Source organism: Eurosta solidaginis, chromosome 3, assembly GCF_040869045.1.
Source record: "Eurosta solidaginis isolate ZX-2024a chromosome 3, ASM4086904v1, whole genome shotgun sequence".
NCBI classification, from domain to species: Eukaryota; Metazoa; Arthropoda; class Insecta; order Diptera; family Tephritidae; genus Eurosta; species Eurosta solidaginis.
The window spans coordinates 95,733,451-95,751,431 of record NC_090321.1 but is presented as its reverse complement, the minus strand read 5'-3'; the positions used below and the strand labels follow the sequence as shown (position 1 = coordinate 95,751,431).

The 17,981-nt window shown below is 36.2% G+C and overlaps 1 protein-coding gene across 3 annotated transcripts in view; it reads right to left on the bottom strand.

Moving 5' to 3' along the window:
- Nucleotides 1–17,981, bottom strand: part of Klp54D (Kinesin-like protein at 54D) — a 147,199-nt gene that overhangs the window by 109,886 nt on the left and 19,332 nt on the right. For all 3 annotated transcript variants that reach the window (XM_067772829.1, XM_067772828.1, XM_067772825.1), the window contains 2 exons: nucleotides 426–597; nucleotides 122–349 (listed from right to left, as the gene is read on the bottom strand). In XM_067772829.1, the coding sequence (XP_067628930.1) occupies nucleotides 122–349; nucleotides 426–597 (400 nt within the window). The remainder of the gene's footprint in view (nucleotides 1–121; nucleotides 350–425; nucleotides 598–17,981) is intronic.

Below are 17,981 nucleotides of genomic sequence, written 5' to 3'. Positions count from 1 at the left end.
GCTTCTGGCAAGAGAACGAGGATAAGAGTAAGACATTGTAATAGAAATGGCGGGGTCTAAATATAATGCATTTTATATGAATTTCATTCTTTCACATATATGAACGTATAGGTAGGCTTACCAGATCTGGTGGACCCGTTAGTGTATGAGTTTTTCCAGAGCCAGTCTGACCATAGCAAAACGCAGTGCAACTAAATCCTTCTATAGCCATTTCAATTATACGCTTGATACCGGAATAATCCAAGATATCTTCTTGTGTGGCTCCCGGCTCGAATACAACATTATAAGTAAATACGTGTACATTTTCCTGATTTCGTGATCTCTTATTGTTTCCTTCACTACTTTCAATCTAAATTAATATAAGCATACAGCACATTAATTAAGAATTTTTATGTCTAATAGTGTGATTATTTATGCCAACTTACAATGATTTGCCCATTTCCGGGAAACTGCAGAATCATGCCCCGCCTGTCCCGTTTCTCCTTTTCATTGAGAGGTCGGACTCTGACTACAACATTTATATTGTCCTCAGGAGTTGACGGCTCACTACCAGTAGACTTAGAGGCGATTATTTCCAATGTATCGGCACTACCAATCCTAAAAATGTTATAAGAAGTTGGAAAAACATCAGAATAACCTCGAAATAAATTTTCGAAAGCACAAAAGCGCATACATATTTATTCAAGCCTTAACTGAATAAACTGGTGAAATTGCGATGTGCGCTTGAAATAATATACATACATATATCATAAGCACGTTTATTAACTTTTCCTTGAACTTGGCGCTAGCACAGGTATTTATTTATATTAAATACATACAAAGGTACATTGTATGTATATACCTGGCAATTAATGATGCATGCCCCCTTTAAACCACCACCGTTTCGGCTGCACAAAACAACGCTCTTTACGGTACAATCGCACCTAATTTAATCTCCCATTAACATGTAAAGCGTTAATTAATGTCAGACTAATACATTTCGTATATATATTAAATATTTCTGGCGAAAAAGCAAAGACCGGCTAATTTTGGTTATGTTTATTTGTTGAACAAAATCAGATTTCGCTATTTGGCCTTTTTTATTTTATTTTTTTATTTAAAGTAAAGTTTTTGAATTCACAAATTCTTACAGAATATATTGCCGTTCATAGCAAAAGAAATTTTGATGCGAACATATCAACTCATAAACTCAAAAATAATCATTAATACCTCAAATTAAAAGATAAAACAAGATTTTAAATTTGTTTCATATTTCGAAAGGTAAATTTCCCAATGATTTAAAATTCCTATTTAATTATCAATATTTTAAAAAAAGCTTTGCATCGACTGCGAGGACGCTGAAGATTTAGTGATGAAATTTGTTATCTATCTTTTCTTTTCAAAAAAGAACGTTTGAACAAAATCGACCGACGCATCTCTTCAAACACCGGCTACCAACTAACACACATTTTAGCATTTCCTTTTATATATAGATTTTTATTTTTCACACTTCACTATAATATTAAAACGAAATGCAGATATTCGTTGCTTTTGAAATTCGGCTTAAAAATTGCACATGAAACAACTAAAGACTCTTCTGAATTAAAAAAAAATGTCTTAGTACTTCTAAAAATCGCGGGCCTCCTCAGAAACCCGGAGGCCAGGGGTAATCCCCCCCCTCTCGACGGGCCTGGTGATGTGCTATACTTGATATACTTGTGCTATACTCATTCACTATAATATCTTTTATTGATAAGCACGATGTTTAATTAAACACCAACCAATTACACGGAAGTATATCCGCACCTCCTGAAAATATGATTGCCGGTGCGTGTACGTAACATTTTATTATTACGTATTAACATATAAAAAAAATTTGCTATAAAATAATATTGCGACTACAAACTGAGATGAAACCTATCCTATATTTCAAGTTAGATCAAACGACACACGGGGAGCAAAACAAGTTCAAAATCGGCTCAGTAATTTACGAGTCCATCGCGGACAAACAATGTGACACGTGATTTTTATATTCTAGCAGACCCGGCAGACATTGTTCTGCCCTAAATTTGTTCTATCTGCATACATTTTAAAAAGCCTTTTCCGTCTAACTCTGCCCACGCCCTCTTCACTTTTTCCTAATCCTTTTATTCACTCCTCCCTCCGTATTTTCGCTTTATCTATCTCCATCTTCGTCTCATCCTATCTATCTCTTAGTACATCTCTTTTGTTCCAGTCTCAGTCCCACTCCGAGTCTCAGTCCCAGTCCTAGTCCTAATCCCAGTCCCAGTCCGTCTCTGGTCTACTTCTCGGAAAAAAGGATCGTAAATACTAATATAGGCAAATTTATATACCAAGTTTCAAGTAAATCGAATAGGACATATGTAAATAGGTATGTGGGTATTATTAATTCATGTCTCTATTTCGGCTTCGCATGCATATTTATCAGTTTTGCCCGGTTGATGCGACTAAATCGAATATCACAATGAAAATTACTTTAGAGCTCTCAGCAACAGCTTTCATTTGATATCCATATTACCCACACATTCTAGGGGTATCCGCAGGCCCGACGAGAGGGGGTGGTGGAATGGGGGTATTCCCCGGGCCCGGGGTTTCTCAGGGGGCCCGAGATTTAGAGGTACTAAGACATTTTTTTTTTAATTCAGGAGAGTCTTTAGTTGCTTCATGTGCAAATTTTAAGCCGAATTTCAAAAGCAACGAATATTGATAATGATTTTTTGCCTGGGCCTGGGGAGATAATAAAAACATCAAACAAAAATGTGTTTCTCAGGGGGCCCGCGATTTAGAGGTACTAAGACATTTTTTTTTAATTCAGGAGAATCTTTAGTTGTTCCATGTGCAAATTTTAAGCCGAATTTCAAAAGCAACGAATAATGATAATGATTTTTTGTATGGGCCTGAGGAGACATTAAAAACATCAAACAACAATGTGTTTCTCCGGGAGCCCGCGATTTAGAGGTACTAAGACATTCTTTTTAATTCAGGAGAGTCTTTAGTTGTTCCGTGGGCAAATTTTAAGCCGAATTTCAAAAGCAACGAATATTGATAATTATTTTTTGTGTGGGCCTGAGGAGACAATAAAAACATCAAACAAAAATGTGTTTCTCAGGGGGCCCGCGATTTAGAGGTACTAAGACATTTTTTTTAATTCAGGAGAGTATTTAGTTGTTCCATGTGCAAATTTTAAGCCGAATTTCAAAAGCAACGAATATTGATAATGATTTTTTGCCTGGGCCTGAGTTTACAATAAAAATATCAAACAAAAATGTATGTTTACATGAATCCGACATCGTAAAGTTTTCGTGGTGAAACTGATGAACGTTCATCTTCAAAAAGTCTTCCAACAATACCACCAACTCTGTATCAAAGTTCAGATTATTTAAACGACTTCGATATCGGTACCGTGAATAATGAGTTTTTGCGATCTGAAGAAGTCAACGAAATAACTCGACGAAGTCATCAAAAATGCCCTATTATTTTTCCACGTGATTGTCATGACGAGGCATTTCCTACCTCGTTGTTAAACAGACTCTTGCCAAATGGAGAGAAAGTGGAGCGTGACTGGTTAGTGTGGAGTGCCAGTAGCAATGCTTTTTATTGCCTACCATGTCGTCTGTTAAGCACCAATACTTTAAATCGACCTTCAATTTTTTGTGCGGATATTCGATATTCCAGGAATCGAAGAAGCTATACGATAAACGGCCATCACACGAAAATACTCAAAATTATATTCAATGGCGATCTTTACAAAATCCAATTCAAAACGAGGCTACAATTGATACACCTATCAATGAACAGCTAATCACTGAAACTCAACAGTGGGAAGAAATTTTATATAGAATTTTGGACACTATTTTATTTTTGGTGAAAGCTGTCTAGCTTTCAAGGCGAAAGTATATATCTTGGTGAACGAAACGATGGACATTTTTTGGGAATCTCATAAGCCATTATGATCCGATCCTTAGAGATCATTTCGAGAAAGTTAGGATTTCACAACAGCAGCACAAACGTTTACCTTTCCATCTTTCCCCAGACATTCAGAACGAGTTTATAGAAATTTATGCAAAGCACGTGAGGGAAACTATATTAGATCAAGGCAAGAAAGCCAAGTATTTTGTTATATCGTTGATGATATGCCTGATGCTAGTCACGTTGACTACGTTCATTTTTCGCTAACTCCGTTTCAATTCAAAAGCAACAAATTTTACAATTCAATTACTCGAATGCTGATTACTCGCCTTGTGCAACGCACAGTCGGAATTTATGTGGTCTTGATGCTGCAGAATGTTGTACGGCTGCAATTACTTTCTTCGGGGTTGTACAAAAATGTTTTACTACTTTCAGCAGCACTCCACAACGATGGGACATCCCCAAAAAAAATGTACCGAGCTCTCTTCATAGTCTTTCAGCCAAAAGCCAAATTTGACTCCGCAACGATACGGCGATGTTACCGGCATTCTCAAGTACATCAACAATTTCGAATGTATCTTGCTGTCCTCAATTTGGTTCAAAATACTGACTACCATTAATGAAAGAAACGTGGTCCTCCAAGCTAGAGACGCCACCATAGATGTTGAGGTCCGACATCTATGTGCCTTACTAGCTGATTTGAAGTTGATCAGGAACCAATGGGAAACAATTTTAAACGAATGAAAACAGTTTATTCAACATCTTTCCCAAGTTTCCAGACATGCGAAAAAGAAAACCCAAAAGACGTTTTGAAGATAATGGAAAAGAGATGATTACGGATGATCCAGAGTCTGATTTTAAAAACAACACATTCTTGGTGATCGTCGATTCGGTAATCACTGGCATTACTGAACGATTTGCAGCTATGAGAAATTTAAACAAAACGTTTTCCTCTTTGGGGCAATTTGAAGACATGGATGAAACTACGGTTCGGGCGAGCACAGGAAAATTTGTCGAAAAATACAAGTCGGGCATTTCTCAAAGCTTAGAATGTGAAATAATTCACTTGAAACACATTTACGAAGCAAATTTTTTATAAAGGTCTGTCGCCATTGGACTTGCTAAATGCCATCTACATAAGTTCAAAATTTGTATACAATTTTCCCCACATTTGTGTTGCTTTACGTATCTTTTGCACTATACCTGTCACTGTTGCTAGTGCAGAACGTTCCTTCTGCGCCCTTTCAAGAATCAAAAACTTTCATAGATCGTGTTCATCTCAACAGCGAGTTTCAGGACTTGCTACGATTTGTGTTGAATCTGTTTTGGCAAGACAGTTAAATTTTGATATTATTATAAAAATTTGGCAAGTAAAGCCACTCTTTGATAACCGAAGTTTCTATATTGAAATTAAAATATATAATCATCATTAAATTTATCAGAAATGTATTAAAATGTTACCAAATAACTAGAAAAGATTAATTGAAACAATATGTGGCTGTTAAAAGAGAATTTTATTTCTACGTTACAATAAAATAGTATAAATAGTAAATATTCTTTGTTAATTGTATTAGTCCAAAAAATCATTTAGTTGATGTGGCAACAATTTTTTTTGATGTAATCCATCAATAATTATTAATGAATGAGACGTCATTAATTTAAGTTAATCAAATGTATTAGTGGATTTTTTATAGGGGCCCGTAAATTGATTAGTCCCGGACCCGGATTTTCTCTCTACGGCCCTGGGTATCCGTGTCCACGTTTTGGCCTATATCTCGAGACCCTAGTCACCTAGCGGTATAATATATTACTCTGTACTAAAGCACTCATCAACAGCTTTCATTTGTTATCCATATTCTATAAACGTATTCTAGGGGTACCCGGGTCCACGGTTGAACAAAATCGACCGACGCATGTCTTCAAACACCGGCGACCAACTAACACACATTTTAGCGTTTCCTTTTATATATATAGATTTTTATTTTTCACACTTCACTATAACGAGCCATAACCGCACAAAAGGCTTAACCGACATTATTTTTGATGTTTTGTTTTTGATGGAAATCGAAAGGCCATTACCATATGCACCAGCTCCAAAAAAATCAAAGACCTACGAAATACCGATACCAAGTTATAGATAGGGCAATTTTGTCAAGTGCACAAAACACTTTGTTTGTATTTTTTTGTGCTCACAATGTGTAGGTTAAGCCTTTCATCCGAGAAAATTTTGTCATTTTAATACAAAGTTTTTACATTTTGGTGTGCATGTTTCGTTTTTTCGTGTTTTTAATTTAAATATGGACTTCTTGCAAACATAGGTGATTATTTTTTATATTAAGATTTTTCTTAATAAGGATTATAATGAATATAGCCAAACTATTGTTGTAGATTTCAAATAAAGTTGCACTAGTTCCATACAGCGACACCGATCCTTCAGAGGAAATAATTGAAGAATATACTTGTGTTGGGAAACGAGGTAGGAGGATTCCGAAACCACTACCCAAAATACTTCTACGCAAGAAGGGACCTTCTACTTCAGTTTATACAGGAGCTTGCAGAGAATTTCATCGTTAAATTATTCTGATTTAAAATCACTTTGTGATAAAAATAATTCCCGAAATTTTCCACATAGGGTACCTCAACTTAAAACACAATTCTTTTATCACATATACATTACCAGATACTGATGTAGAAGACGGCAATGTGAAATGAATAGATTGTACCTTAGTTATATAGTTTTTATTTAAAAATACTTAGTTTAATTGTAAATTTAAAATATTTGTTAATCAGTCTGCATCTTTAAATTTAAATAAAAACATTGATCTGCATCAGCAACCACTGTTTTTAATGTTTTCAAATGTGTATTTTTTTAAATTTTAACTTTGGCTTAACCGACACCTTCAAGTAATGGAGTCTTTTTTTGGAAAGCAAAAAGGGCGTCAGCGACAAATGCGCCATTATTATTAAAGAAATGCAAAAAAAATCCCACATCAGTATACGTCAATTATATAGTGTTATATACAAACCAACTTTCACGTTACTATCTAAAGTAATCGCAATATTAATACATGCGTCTACTGAACGATTTTGTTTATGTCGGTTAAGCCCTTTCTGCGGTTATGGCTCGATAATATTAAAGCGAAATGCAGATATTCGTTGCTTTTGAAATTCGGCTTAAAAACTGCACATGGAACAACTAAAGACTCTCCTGAATTAAAAAAAATGTCTTAGTACTTCTAAATCGCGGGCCCTCTCAGAAACCCGGGGTCCGGGGGTAATCCCCCCTCTCGACGGGCCTGGTGATGTACTTGATATCATTCGCTATAATATTTTTTATTGATAAGCACGTTGTTTAATTAAACACCAACCAATTACACGGAAGTATATCCGCACCACCTGAAAATATGAGTGCCGGTGCGTATACGTAACATTTTATTATTACGTATCTATATATAAAATTTTCGTGTCACAATGTTCGCTTCCGTACTCCTCCGAAACGGCTTGACCGATTCTCATGAAATTTTATGAGCATATTTAGTAGGTCTGAGAATCTGCCAATATCTATATCAATAAATACCGCTGAGAGGCTAGGGTCTCGAGATATAGCCCAAAACGTGGACCCGGGTACCCCTAGAATGTGTTTATACAAGATGGATATGAAATGAAAGCTGTTGATGAGTGCTATAGTACAGGATAATTTTAATACAACTGGGAGGCTAGGGTCTCGAGATATAGCCCAAAACGTGGACCGGGTACCCCTAAAATGTGTTTATACAAGATGGATATCAAACGAAAGCTGTTGATGAGTGCTATAGTACAGGATAATTTTCATATAACTGGGAGGCTAGGGTCTCGAGATATAGCCCAAAACGTGACCCGAGTACCCCTAGAATGTGTTTATACAATATGGATATCAAATGAAAGCTGTTGGTGAGTGCTTTAGAAGGGGGTAATTTTCATACCCCTGGGTGACTAGGGTCTCGAGATATAGCCCAAAACGTGGAACCGGGTACCCCTAGAATGTGTTTATACAAGATGGATATCAAACGAAAGCTGTTGATGAGTGCTATAGTACAGGATAATTTTCATATAACTGGAGGCTAGGGTCTCGAGATATAGCCCAAAACGTGACCCGGGTACACCTAGAATGTGTTTATACAATATGGATATCAAATGAAAGCTGTTGATGAGTGCTTTAGAAGGGGGTAATTTTCATACCCCTGGGTGACTAGGGTCTCGAGATATAGCCCAAAACGTGGAACCGGCTACCCCTAGAATGTGTTTATACAAGATGGATATCAAACGAAAGCTGTTGACGAGTGCTATAGTACAGGAAAATTTTCATACAACTGGGAGGCTAGGGTCTCGAGATATAGCCCAAAACGTGGACCCGGGTACCCCTAAAATGTGTTTATACAAGATGGATATCAAACGAAAGCTGTTGATGAGTGCTATAGTACAGGATAATTTTCATATAAATGGGAGGCTAGGGTCTCGAGATATAGCCCAAAACGTGACCCGGGTACCCCTAGAATGTGTTTATACAATATGGATAACAAATGAAAGCTGTTGATGAGTGCTTTAGTAGAGGGTAATTTTCATACCCCTGGGTGACTAGGTTCTCGAGATATAGGCCAAAACGTGGGCCCGTGAACGGTTAGATAGTGTTTTTACATAATGGGTATCAAATTGAAGCTGTTGATAAGTGCTTTAGTAATACCAACTGGTGAATAGGGTCTCGAGATATAGGCCAAAACGTGGATCAGGGTAACACTAGGATGTGTTTTTACATTATGGATACCAAATTGAAGCTGTTGATGTGTACTTTAGTACAGATAAAGTTTTATGCCGCTGGGTGACTAGGGTCTCGAAATATATGCCAAAACGTGGACCCGGATACACCTAGACTGTGTTTTTACATTATGGGTATCAAATTGAAGCTGTTGATGTGTGCTTTAGTACAGATTAAGTCTTACACTGCTGGGTGACTAGGGTCTCGAGATATAGGCCAGTTCATTGACCCGGATACCCCTAGAATGAGTGTGTATTATGGATATCAAATGAAAGCTGTTTCTGAGAGCTTTAAAGTAATTTTCATTGTGATATTCGATTTAGTCGCATGAACCTGGCAAAACTGATAAATATGCATGCGAAGCCGAAATAAAGACATGAATTAATAATACCCACATACCTATTTACATACGTCCTATTCGATTTGCCTGAAATTTGGTATATAAATTTGCCTATATTAATATTTACGATGCTTTTTTCCAGGAGGTAGACCAGAGACGGACTGTGACTGGGATTAGGACTAGGACTGGGACTGAGACTGAGACTCGGAATGGGACTGGAAGAAAATACATACCACCCTCTGGGACTGACAATAAGATATGAAGAAGAATGAGAAAAACTTGAGAGAAGAGAAAAAAGAGAAGAAGAAGGAGACTGAGAAAGAGATAGAATGAGACGAAAATGGAGATAGATGAAGCGAAAAATACGGAGGGGGAGTGAATACAAAGATTAAGAAAAAGTGTACAGGGGCGAGGGCAGAGTTAGACGGAAAAGCTTATTAAAATGTATGCTGATAGATCAAATTTAGGGCCGAACAACGTCTGACGGGTCTGCTAGTAAATGTTATAAAATAAAGTCGCTAAATACCATGTGCGCACATAACTTCACACAGAATGCTCCGATTTTAAAACGGTTTTTTGCGTCTGAAAGCTTAGCTACGTGAGATGGTACAGTTAATATAATTTGAAGGTATATTTTATAGGGGCGTGGAAAATTGCCAAAATGTAGTAAAAAATCATAAAAATTTTGTTTACACAGCTATATTTCATAAACGGATGGATGGATTTAAAAAATTCTACTTTTCAGTAAAACTTTGAAATATTTACCTTCTACTTGATTCCTTTCTTATATCAGCCAAATTGTGTGTGGTTGCTCGGTGTCACCTGTGCGCACAAATTGCTTTTGAGTGAGGCGACACATAGCATTCGCTGCGTTATTTAACTTCGGGAGTACATTTATATGTATCATATCATATCATATTAGCTTGACATATGTATGTGCATACATATTTATGCGTTGTTGCCAAGTTAATGCAACATAAATGGTTAATAATGCAAACATCTCTTGAGAAATACCCTTTCGTTAAAAATATACATTTCCTTAAAATTCTTAAACAAAAGTTTTATTTTCTGGTATTTTTGCATGTATATGCTAATATTTGTGCACTAAGGAAATTGTATTCTTCAATATATTTTTTGTGCTAAGGTAATCCTGGTATGTGTTTGTACAATATGGCTATCAAATGGAAGCTGCTTATGAGTACTTTGATACGGGAAATTTTTCGTACACCTGGGTGACTAGGGTCTCGAGATATAGGCCAAAACGTGGACCTGGGTACCCCTAGACAGTGTTTACACAATATGGATAACAAAATGAAAGCTGTTGATAAGTGCTTTAGTAAAGGGTAGTTTTCATACCTAGTGGTGACTAGGGTCTCGAGATATAGGCCAAAACGTGGACCCGGGTACCCCTAGAATGTGGTTATAAAATATGGATAACAAATGAAAGCGGTTGATGAGTGCTTTAGTAGATGGTAATTTGAATACCCCTGGGTGACTAGGGTCTCGAGATATAGGCCATAACGTGGGCCCGTGTACCCCTAGAATGTGTTTATACAATATGGATAACAAATGAAAGCTGTTGATGAGTGCTTTAGTACAGGGTAAGTTTCATACCTATTGGTGGCTAGGGTCTCGAGATATATGCCAAAACGTGGGCCCGTGTACCCCTATTATGTGTTTATCCAATATGGATTACAAATGAAAGTTATTGATGAGTGCTTTAGTACAGGGTAAGTTTCATACCTATTTGTGACTAGGGTCTCGAGATATATGCCAAAACGTGGATCAGGGTAACACTAGGATGTGTTTTTACATTATGAGCATCAAATTGAAGCTGTTGATGAGTGCTTTAGTACAGGGTAGTTTTCATACCTATTGGTGACTAGGGTCTCGAGATATACATAGGTCAAAACGTGGGCCCGTGTACCCCTAGAATGTGTTTATACAATTGGATAACAAATGGAAGCTGTTGATGAGTGCTTTAGTACAGGGTAAGTTTCATACCTATTTGTGACTAGGGTCTCGAGATATATGCCAAAACGTGGATCAGGGTAACACTAGGATGTGTTTGTACATTATGAGCATCAAATTGAAGGTGTTGATGAGTGCTTTAGTACAGGATAGTTTTCATACCTCTTGGTGACTAAGGTCTCGAGATATAGGCCAAAACGTGGATCAGGGTAACACTAGGATGTGTTTTTACAGTATGGGTATCAAATTAAAGCTGTTGATGTGTGCTTTATTACAGGGTAGTTTTCATACCTTTTGGTGACTATGGTCTCGAGATATAGGCCAAAACGCGGACCCGTATACCCCTAGAATGTATATGTAATATGGATATCAAATGAACGATGTTGCTGAGAGCTTTAAAGTAATTTTCATTGCGATAGTCGATTTAGTCGCATCAGCCTGGCAATACTGATAAATATGCATGCGAGGCCGAAATAGAGATATGAATTAATAATACCCACATACCTATTTACATACGTACTATTCGATTTGCCTGAAATTTGGGATATAAATTTGCCTATATTAGTATTTACGATCCTTTTTGTCCGGGAAGTAGACCAGAGACGGACTGGGACTGAGACTCGTAGTGGGACTGGGACGCAGAATGAGACTGGAACAAAATATATACCACCCTCTTGGACTGGCGATAAGGGATGAAGAAGAATGAGAAGAACTTGGGATAAGAGAAAAGGGGGAAGGAGAAGGAGACTGAGAAAGAGATAAAGTAAGACGAAAATAGAGATAGATGAAGCGAAAAAACGGAGGTAGGAGTGAATAACAGATTAAGAAAAAGTGAAGAGGGGGGAGGGCAAAGTTAAGACGGAAAAAGCTTTTTAAAATGTATGCAGGTAGACCAAATTTAGGGCAGAACAATGTCTGCCGGGTCTGCTAGTAAACATATAAAAAAATTTGCAATAAAATAATATTGCCACTATAAACTGAGATAAAACCTATACTATATTTCAAGTTAGATCAAACTACACACGGGGTGTAAAACAAATTCAAAATCGGTTCAGTAGTTTAGGAGTCCATCGAGGACAAACAATGTGACACGTGATTTTTATATATAAAGATATATATTGGGTTGGGTCTATTTGTATGGACGAAAGTTAACCGATATCGCGCCATCGATTTTTCGATAGGATTTGGGCTCAGGAAAAAAGTTCCACTACGTATACCCAAAAAAATAATTTTTGAGCCTGCGAAAAAGTAGATTTTTCGACCAAAATTCTTCTAAATCTCCATAAAAGAAATTTTGTTTCAAAAAACTGCATTTACAAATTTTGCATTTGACACAAAAAAAAAATACATGAAAAATGATTTCGAGCCTTGAAAATGAAAAAAATGCAAAAAAAATCGAAAAAATCGATGAAATTTCGCAGGCTCTAAAATTATTTTTTTGGGTATGCGTAGTGGACCTTTTTTTCCTGAGCCCAAATTCTATCGAAAAATCGATGGCGCGATATCGATTAATAAATCGACCCAGTCTTATATATATATTATTTCTACAGAGCTTTGGAAAAATTGAAAATGTTACCCAAAATAAGCCGAAAGATGTAAAGTTTTAAGCCCCGGTCAAATTTCTGTCCGAACAAAAAGCGTGACCTGGTAACCAATCTTCAGAGATTTGTCCTCTTAAACAGAGACATCGATGAAGCACCCAGTAAATATGACAATATTCGACCCACTCTTCACAACAAATGCTGCTATAAGCTTTTCATTGTACTTCGCGGCTTTGCAATAGGCAATAGAAAATTTTTCTAAGATCGAAAAAGAAAAATTTCACAAATATCCCAATTCATATCATAAAACCGCATGTTATGGCCATAGTAAAGTTATACTTACTTATGGTGTTTTCTTTACGTGAAAAAATTTTACCCTCATGTTGCAATCTTAAATTCTAACTTTTGAACCGGGTCACCTGTAGATATGCAAGAAGACTCTTTGTAGGTAATGAGACACGCTTTCTTATCCATTGGAAAATGTTTTGTGAATGCACATATAAACTCACGAGAGAGCTGAGAAAAACCTACAGTGCGACAAAAAGCAAAGAAAACGCCATTACTTAATTGGCCTTTAAGCTAAACGCGCACACTGAGCAGAGTGGCATGAAGCGGCAGCGGCGCTTCAATTCTTTGTCTATTTGATAAACATTGCCGCTCATGACCGCGCCGCGCAGTGCTGGTGCCGCTAAGTGTGAATTGCTCCATACGAATCAATGCGAAGAATATTTTGCCGCATAGTGCAGTGCAGCTCAGTGTGTCCTTAGCATTAACCGTTTCAACGATTATGGTCGCTTTTTCGCTTGGTTAACTGATGCCAATTGGTCACAGCAAGGGAATTTAAATCGTTTTCCGGGAGTCGCCGCCCTCTTCCTCTGCTTCCGTAGGCGGGATCCGATTAAAATACTTTCTTAGACGGAGCATTATCTTTCATTCGCGTAACATGGCCTAGCCTGTGTAGCTGCTGTGTTTAAATTCGCAAGACTATGTTGATGTCTGCGTAAATCTCGTATAGCTCATCATTAAATCTTCTTCGGTACCCGCCGTCGCCAACGCGAAGGAGCCCGTAAATCTTTCGAAGAACTTTTCTCTCGAACACTCCCAGAGCCGCTTCAATTGATGTTGTCATGTTTTTGGGCCGTAAATTTTTCCACAACTATTGTGTAAAATTTTTATCATATTCTCGACAATTTTCGTGAAAATTGGGGAAAATCCCTATCACCAAAACAGCGATCAGCTCGAAAAATCACAATGTTCAGGAAACTTTATTAGGTGAGTTAATTGACATTTAATTGACCATACAGACCCGTAGGTATTAGGTTAGCGAGCCTGGTAGCATGCATAACTTAAAAATTTCAGATTTTTGCTTTAGCTTATTTTTGATGTAGTTGCAAATGTTGGCACACTTTTAGAGTACCATTTGGCGGATGACAAATAAAATTTGAGGAGATTTCTACAAGAGAGGAACTGCACAAAATTGCTTACGATTGGATAATGTGGACGAAATCGTTTACAACCACGCCATATGTTTCTAAGTCATATTGAAGTAGCCCGATACATATTTAAGGCATCGTATTCATTGTAAAGTCTTATATAGCTCCCTTTGTTTCCAAGGCTATCTACACAAAATTTTATTAAAACATGACAATTCTTCAGATAACAGAAAATAGGAGGCCTTGTGAACTTCAATATTGTTTTGAATGCATTAACCGGGCTATTTCTTGACCAAAGGTTATAATTTAACCCCGTCGGGGCAGCACCTACTGCGCTGTTGCAGTAACATATATGAACTTATGACCTTTACTCTCTTAATATGTGATTCATGCAAAGCATGACTGCACCGAGCCGTTTATACTGGGTTAGTTTTCAATGTGCGTAAGCCCCACAATCTCTTTAATACTTTTGTAGCTCGTAGTTCTTCTCGCCTAAATGCATTATATAGTTCACGAGCAAGCGTACCACAACCTTCAACATCTACTAATAGCCGCAAATTTCTCTTACACCTCTGATTCTCCATTGTGCACCGTATGCCAGCACATAATATATATGACTGTAACATTGGTTCAACGTAGCTTTGGGCTTACCGTTGTAACTTACTGACGGACGCATTTGTTGATCCGTGCTGCCAGGGCTTTCAGTCCCAGACAAGCCACTCAACTTTATATCATCAAGGTGAACTACAAAATCGTGCAATTGAACTGTAACGAATTAATTGAAAAGATCAAGGAGAATGCAGTTTCCATGAAGAGCCGCAACGTCCGAATTGTCCACAGGAAAAATATTGAAAGTGGAAACGGAAATGGTATCGCATGTAACATACAGTGCAGTATATTCTAACTGAAGACAAACAATAAATTAATTCCTTCGAAAAATCGGAGTTTGATGCATAAAATAATTGCTTGATATTAATATTAAAAGCTCATATTTGAGCAGTTCATGTTCTGCACCAAAAATAAACTTTTGGGCCTGTTGGAAGAAAAAAATTTATTTGTATCAGTCCAACGCATATACACTTGCGAAGTCTTTATAAATAAAAAAATGAAATTTTCAGTCCCCCCCCCCCCCCCCCACTCCCCCTTAAATGGTTATACCGATGTCAAAAATATCACACGAAGGTTCTGGTACCGATAGGAAACGGGTAAGACGTGTTGCACAAGGATTCAAGTTAAAATATAAAACCTTATATTTGACTCTTGTTCGGCACTTAACCATATTCAATTGGGACACAAATTTATATGTGATAGTTATGACCTTGCTGTTACAGTTTGATGGGGTGAGACAGGGAAAAATCGTTTATTGGATTTATAAGAACCACCCTAATATATGTACACGTATGTATCTATTTTGGTAAATGTGATAAACAAACATGGAGAAGCAATTGCTCATAAAACCTATACAAATTAGTTGATATTGGTTAATGGAGTTGATGTTGGAATTGCAGTAAAAAAGTGTCAATATTATTTATTTTATTTTGTGTGCTTTACAAGAAGAGCCAATGCACACCAACAAAGATAAAAATAATTTTGTTTTCGTTATTCAGTTTACCACCACTTCACCAAATAGTATGTCCATTTACAATATATAAGCAAAATAATTCCTATTTAGTTCGATCGATTTTGTAATTAAAGAAAACCATTAAAATCGAAGAAAAATTGTCTGGTTAATAACAGTTTTTAACATGAGTTCTTTGCAAATGAACCAAATTAATATTATATCTAGGACTAGATATATAACCCGCTATTTATTATGTGTAAAGCTACTATCAAATAAAGTATCTTAACTTTAAGGGGCTCTGTTGTAGAGGCTTACGCCGATCACTTCGTCAGCGGCGGCGGCGTAGGGCCCATAGGAAACGGGAGGCAACGGCCAACACCGAATTATTTACCATAAATAATTTACCTTTCTTATTTAAAAAAAACTAACATTTAGGAAGGTTTCGTTTATGTGTATTTCGTGTTTTTTTCCAGGGCCAAGGGCTAGCATTTCAATGTCCCGCTTCTTAATTTCTCGCGAATAGTTTAAAAATAGTAATCCACACTCTAAAGCGAAAATCGTAAATTTACTACCAAAATGATAGGCAACACTTTAACCACTATAAATGTGTAATATTACACATCTTTATTTTTAAAAATCTCCTGTTGACTTTAACGCAAAAAATGTGTAATACTTTTGACACAATATGCCTAAAATTGTACGCACCAGTTGCTTATATTTACACCCTAAGAGCGCGATTTTAAACACTAAGGGCCTCATTTTTTTGTACGCTTGTAGCGAAAAAGTCGCAAGAAGCCATCGAAAAATTGAATTTGGGGTACACAGGGTGACACCTTCAACCATGGCGTCTTTACACACAAACATTTCCAATATATTTGCAAAGCTTATCACTTATTTATATTGACATATATTTTATAGCGTTTCACCTATTTATAATTACTAGTATCGCCCGTTGTCGAAATTCGACCAACTTGTATTTTTTTCAACTCACTCTATGCATCCAGTGTTGGGGTAGTGCAATAATGCGTTAATAGTTGAGCAGTGAGTGGAAATATAGCAAACTGATCTATCTTGCTTAAAGTTATCATTAAAATTTTGAATTTGACCTAAGACGTTATAATCTTTGATTGTATTTTCTTAAATTTTCTACAAACTTTTCAAATGTAATTATAAGTAGAGCTCCTTAAAAAAAATATAGCAAATATGTAAAATCAAATGAAATTTACATAGAATTGTGGTGAAATTACTTGATTTTGAATTGAAAATTTGCTTTTTATACACTACCCGGGAGATATACCGTTGGCGCGCTAGCGAAGTTAGTTTTGGGTGCTCGGTTCCCCAGTAGGCTTATATCACCAATATAAACTACATATACATATATCGCCCATTTACTTCAATAGCGTAATAATTCAAAAAACACGAATTTTTAGTTAAGAACGAAGAAATGTGCTAAAGGAATTTAACCTGTTTCACACCACCTAGTAGGTATGCAATCGGCGCTTTACTATTACATATGTATTTATAATTAATTAAATAAAATTATAATTTGCCATTAATTGTTATAAATGAATTTAGTTAGTTTCAACAAAAGTTAACTCTTTGTGATTTTCTTGAAAACAACTGAAATAAAAAACAAATAATCTGTTAAATAAAGACTTATGTATTTACGTGTAAGTAAAATTTGCCACAAAAAATGGGCCGTTCAAAAATTAATTCTATTTAAGGTTTTTTGGTACGCTACAAATTGTTTTGGAACAGTATTTTAGGATTTTGGTAGAGGCTATTATAAGCAAGTGGCAACATTGGGCACCATATTTGTATGTACGTGAAACATTTGTGCTTTCGAATTTAGCAGGGAATCATAAAGGTTTAGGTCTTTGAAATTCGCATTAGAACACTTAGATAATTGTTCCCAAAGATGGCGCGCTTGTGCACGAAAATTAATTTCGATATTTGTATGAATTGTTCGAATTTACAAAAAACTTTTTCTATTAATTATAAACAAATAGAGTAATATTTGTTAACAAAAATAGGCCTATGTACTGCGGCTGATCAATACGAATCGATTCATATAACTTTTATATGATTTTACGTATGCTAAGTATGCGAAACAGCCTATCAATTGCTTTTATGGAAATTTTGTTAGCGTATTAATATATAGATAGTGGGTAAAATACTGCCTATGCAATACGCCGCCATGATGCCGGTTGCCGTTTTCACCTAAAATCAAGGGACGTTTTTTTTTCGTTTAATATACAACGTGAAATTTTCCGATTCAGTTAAGTTGCATTTAAATAATAATAAACTAAGTGGAAATAAACGAATATATAATAAAGTAAAATAAGAAATAAAATAAATTAGCATAAAAGACAATATAAAAAATTTAATGTTATATTTTTGTAAATTTTTTGTTTTTTGTTCAGTATAAGACGTA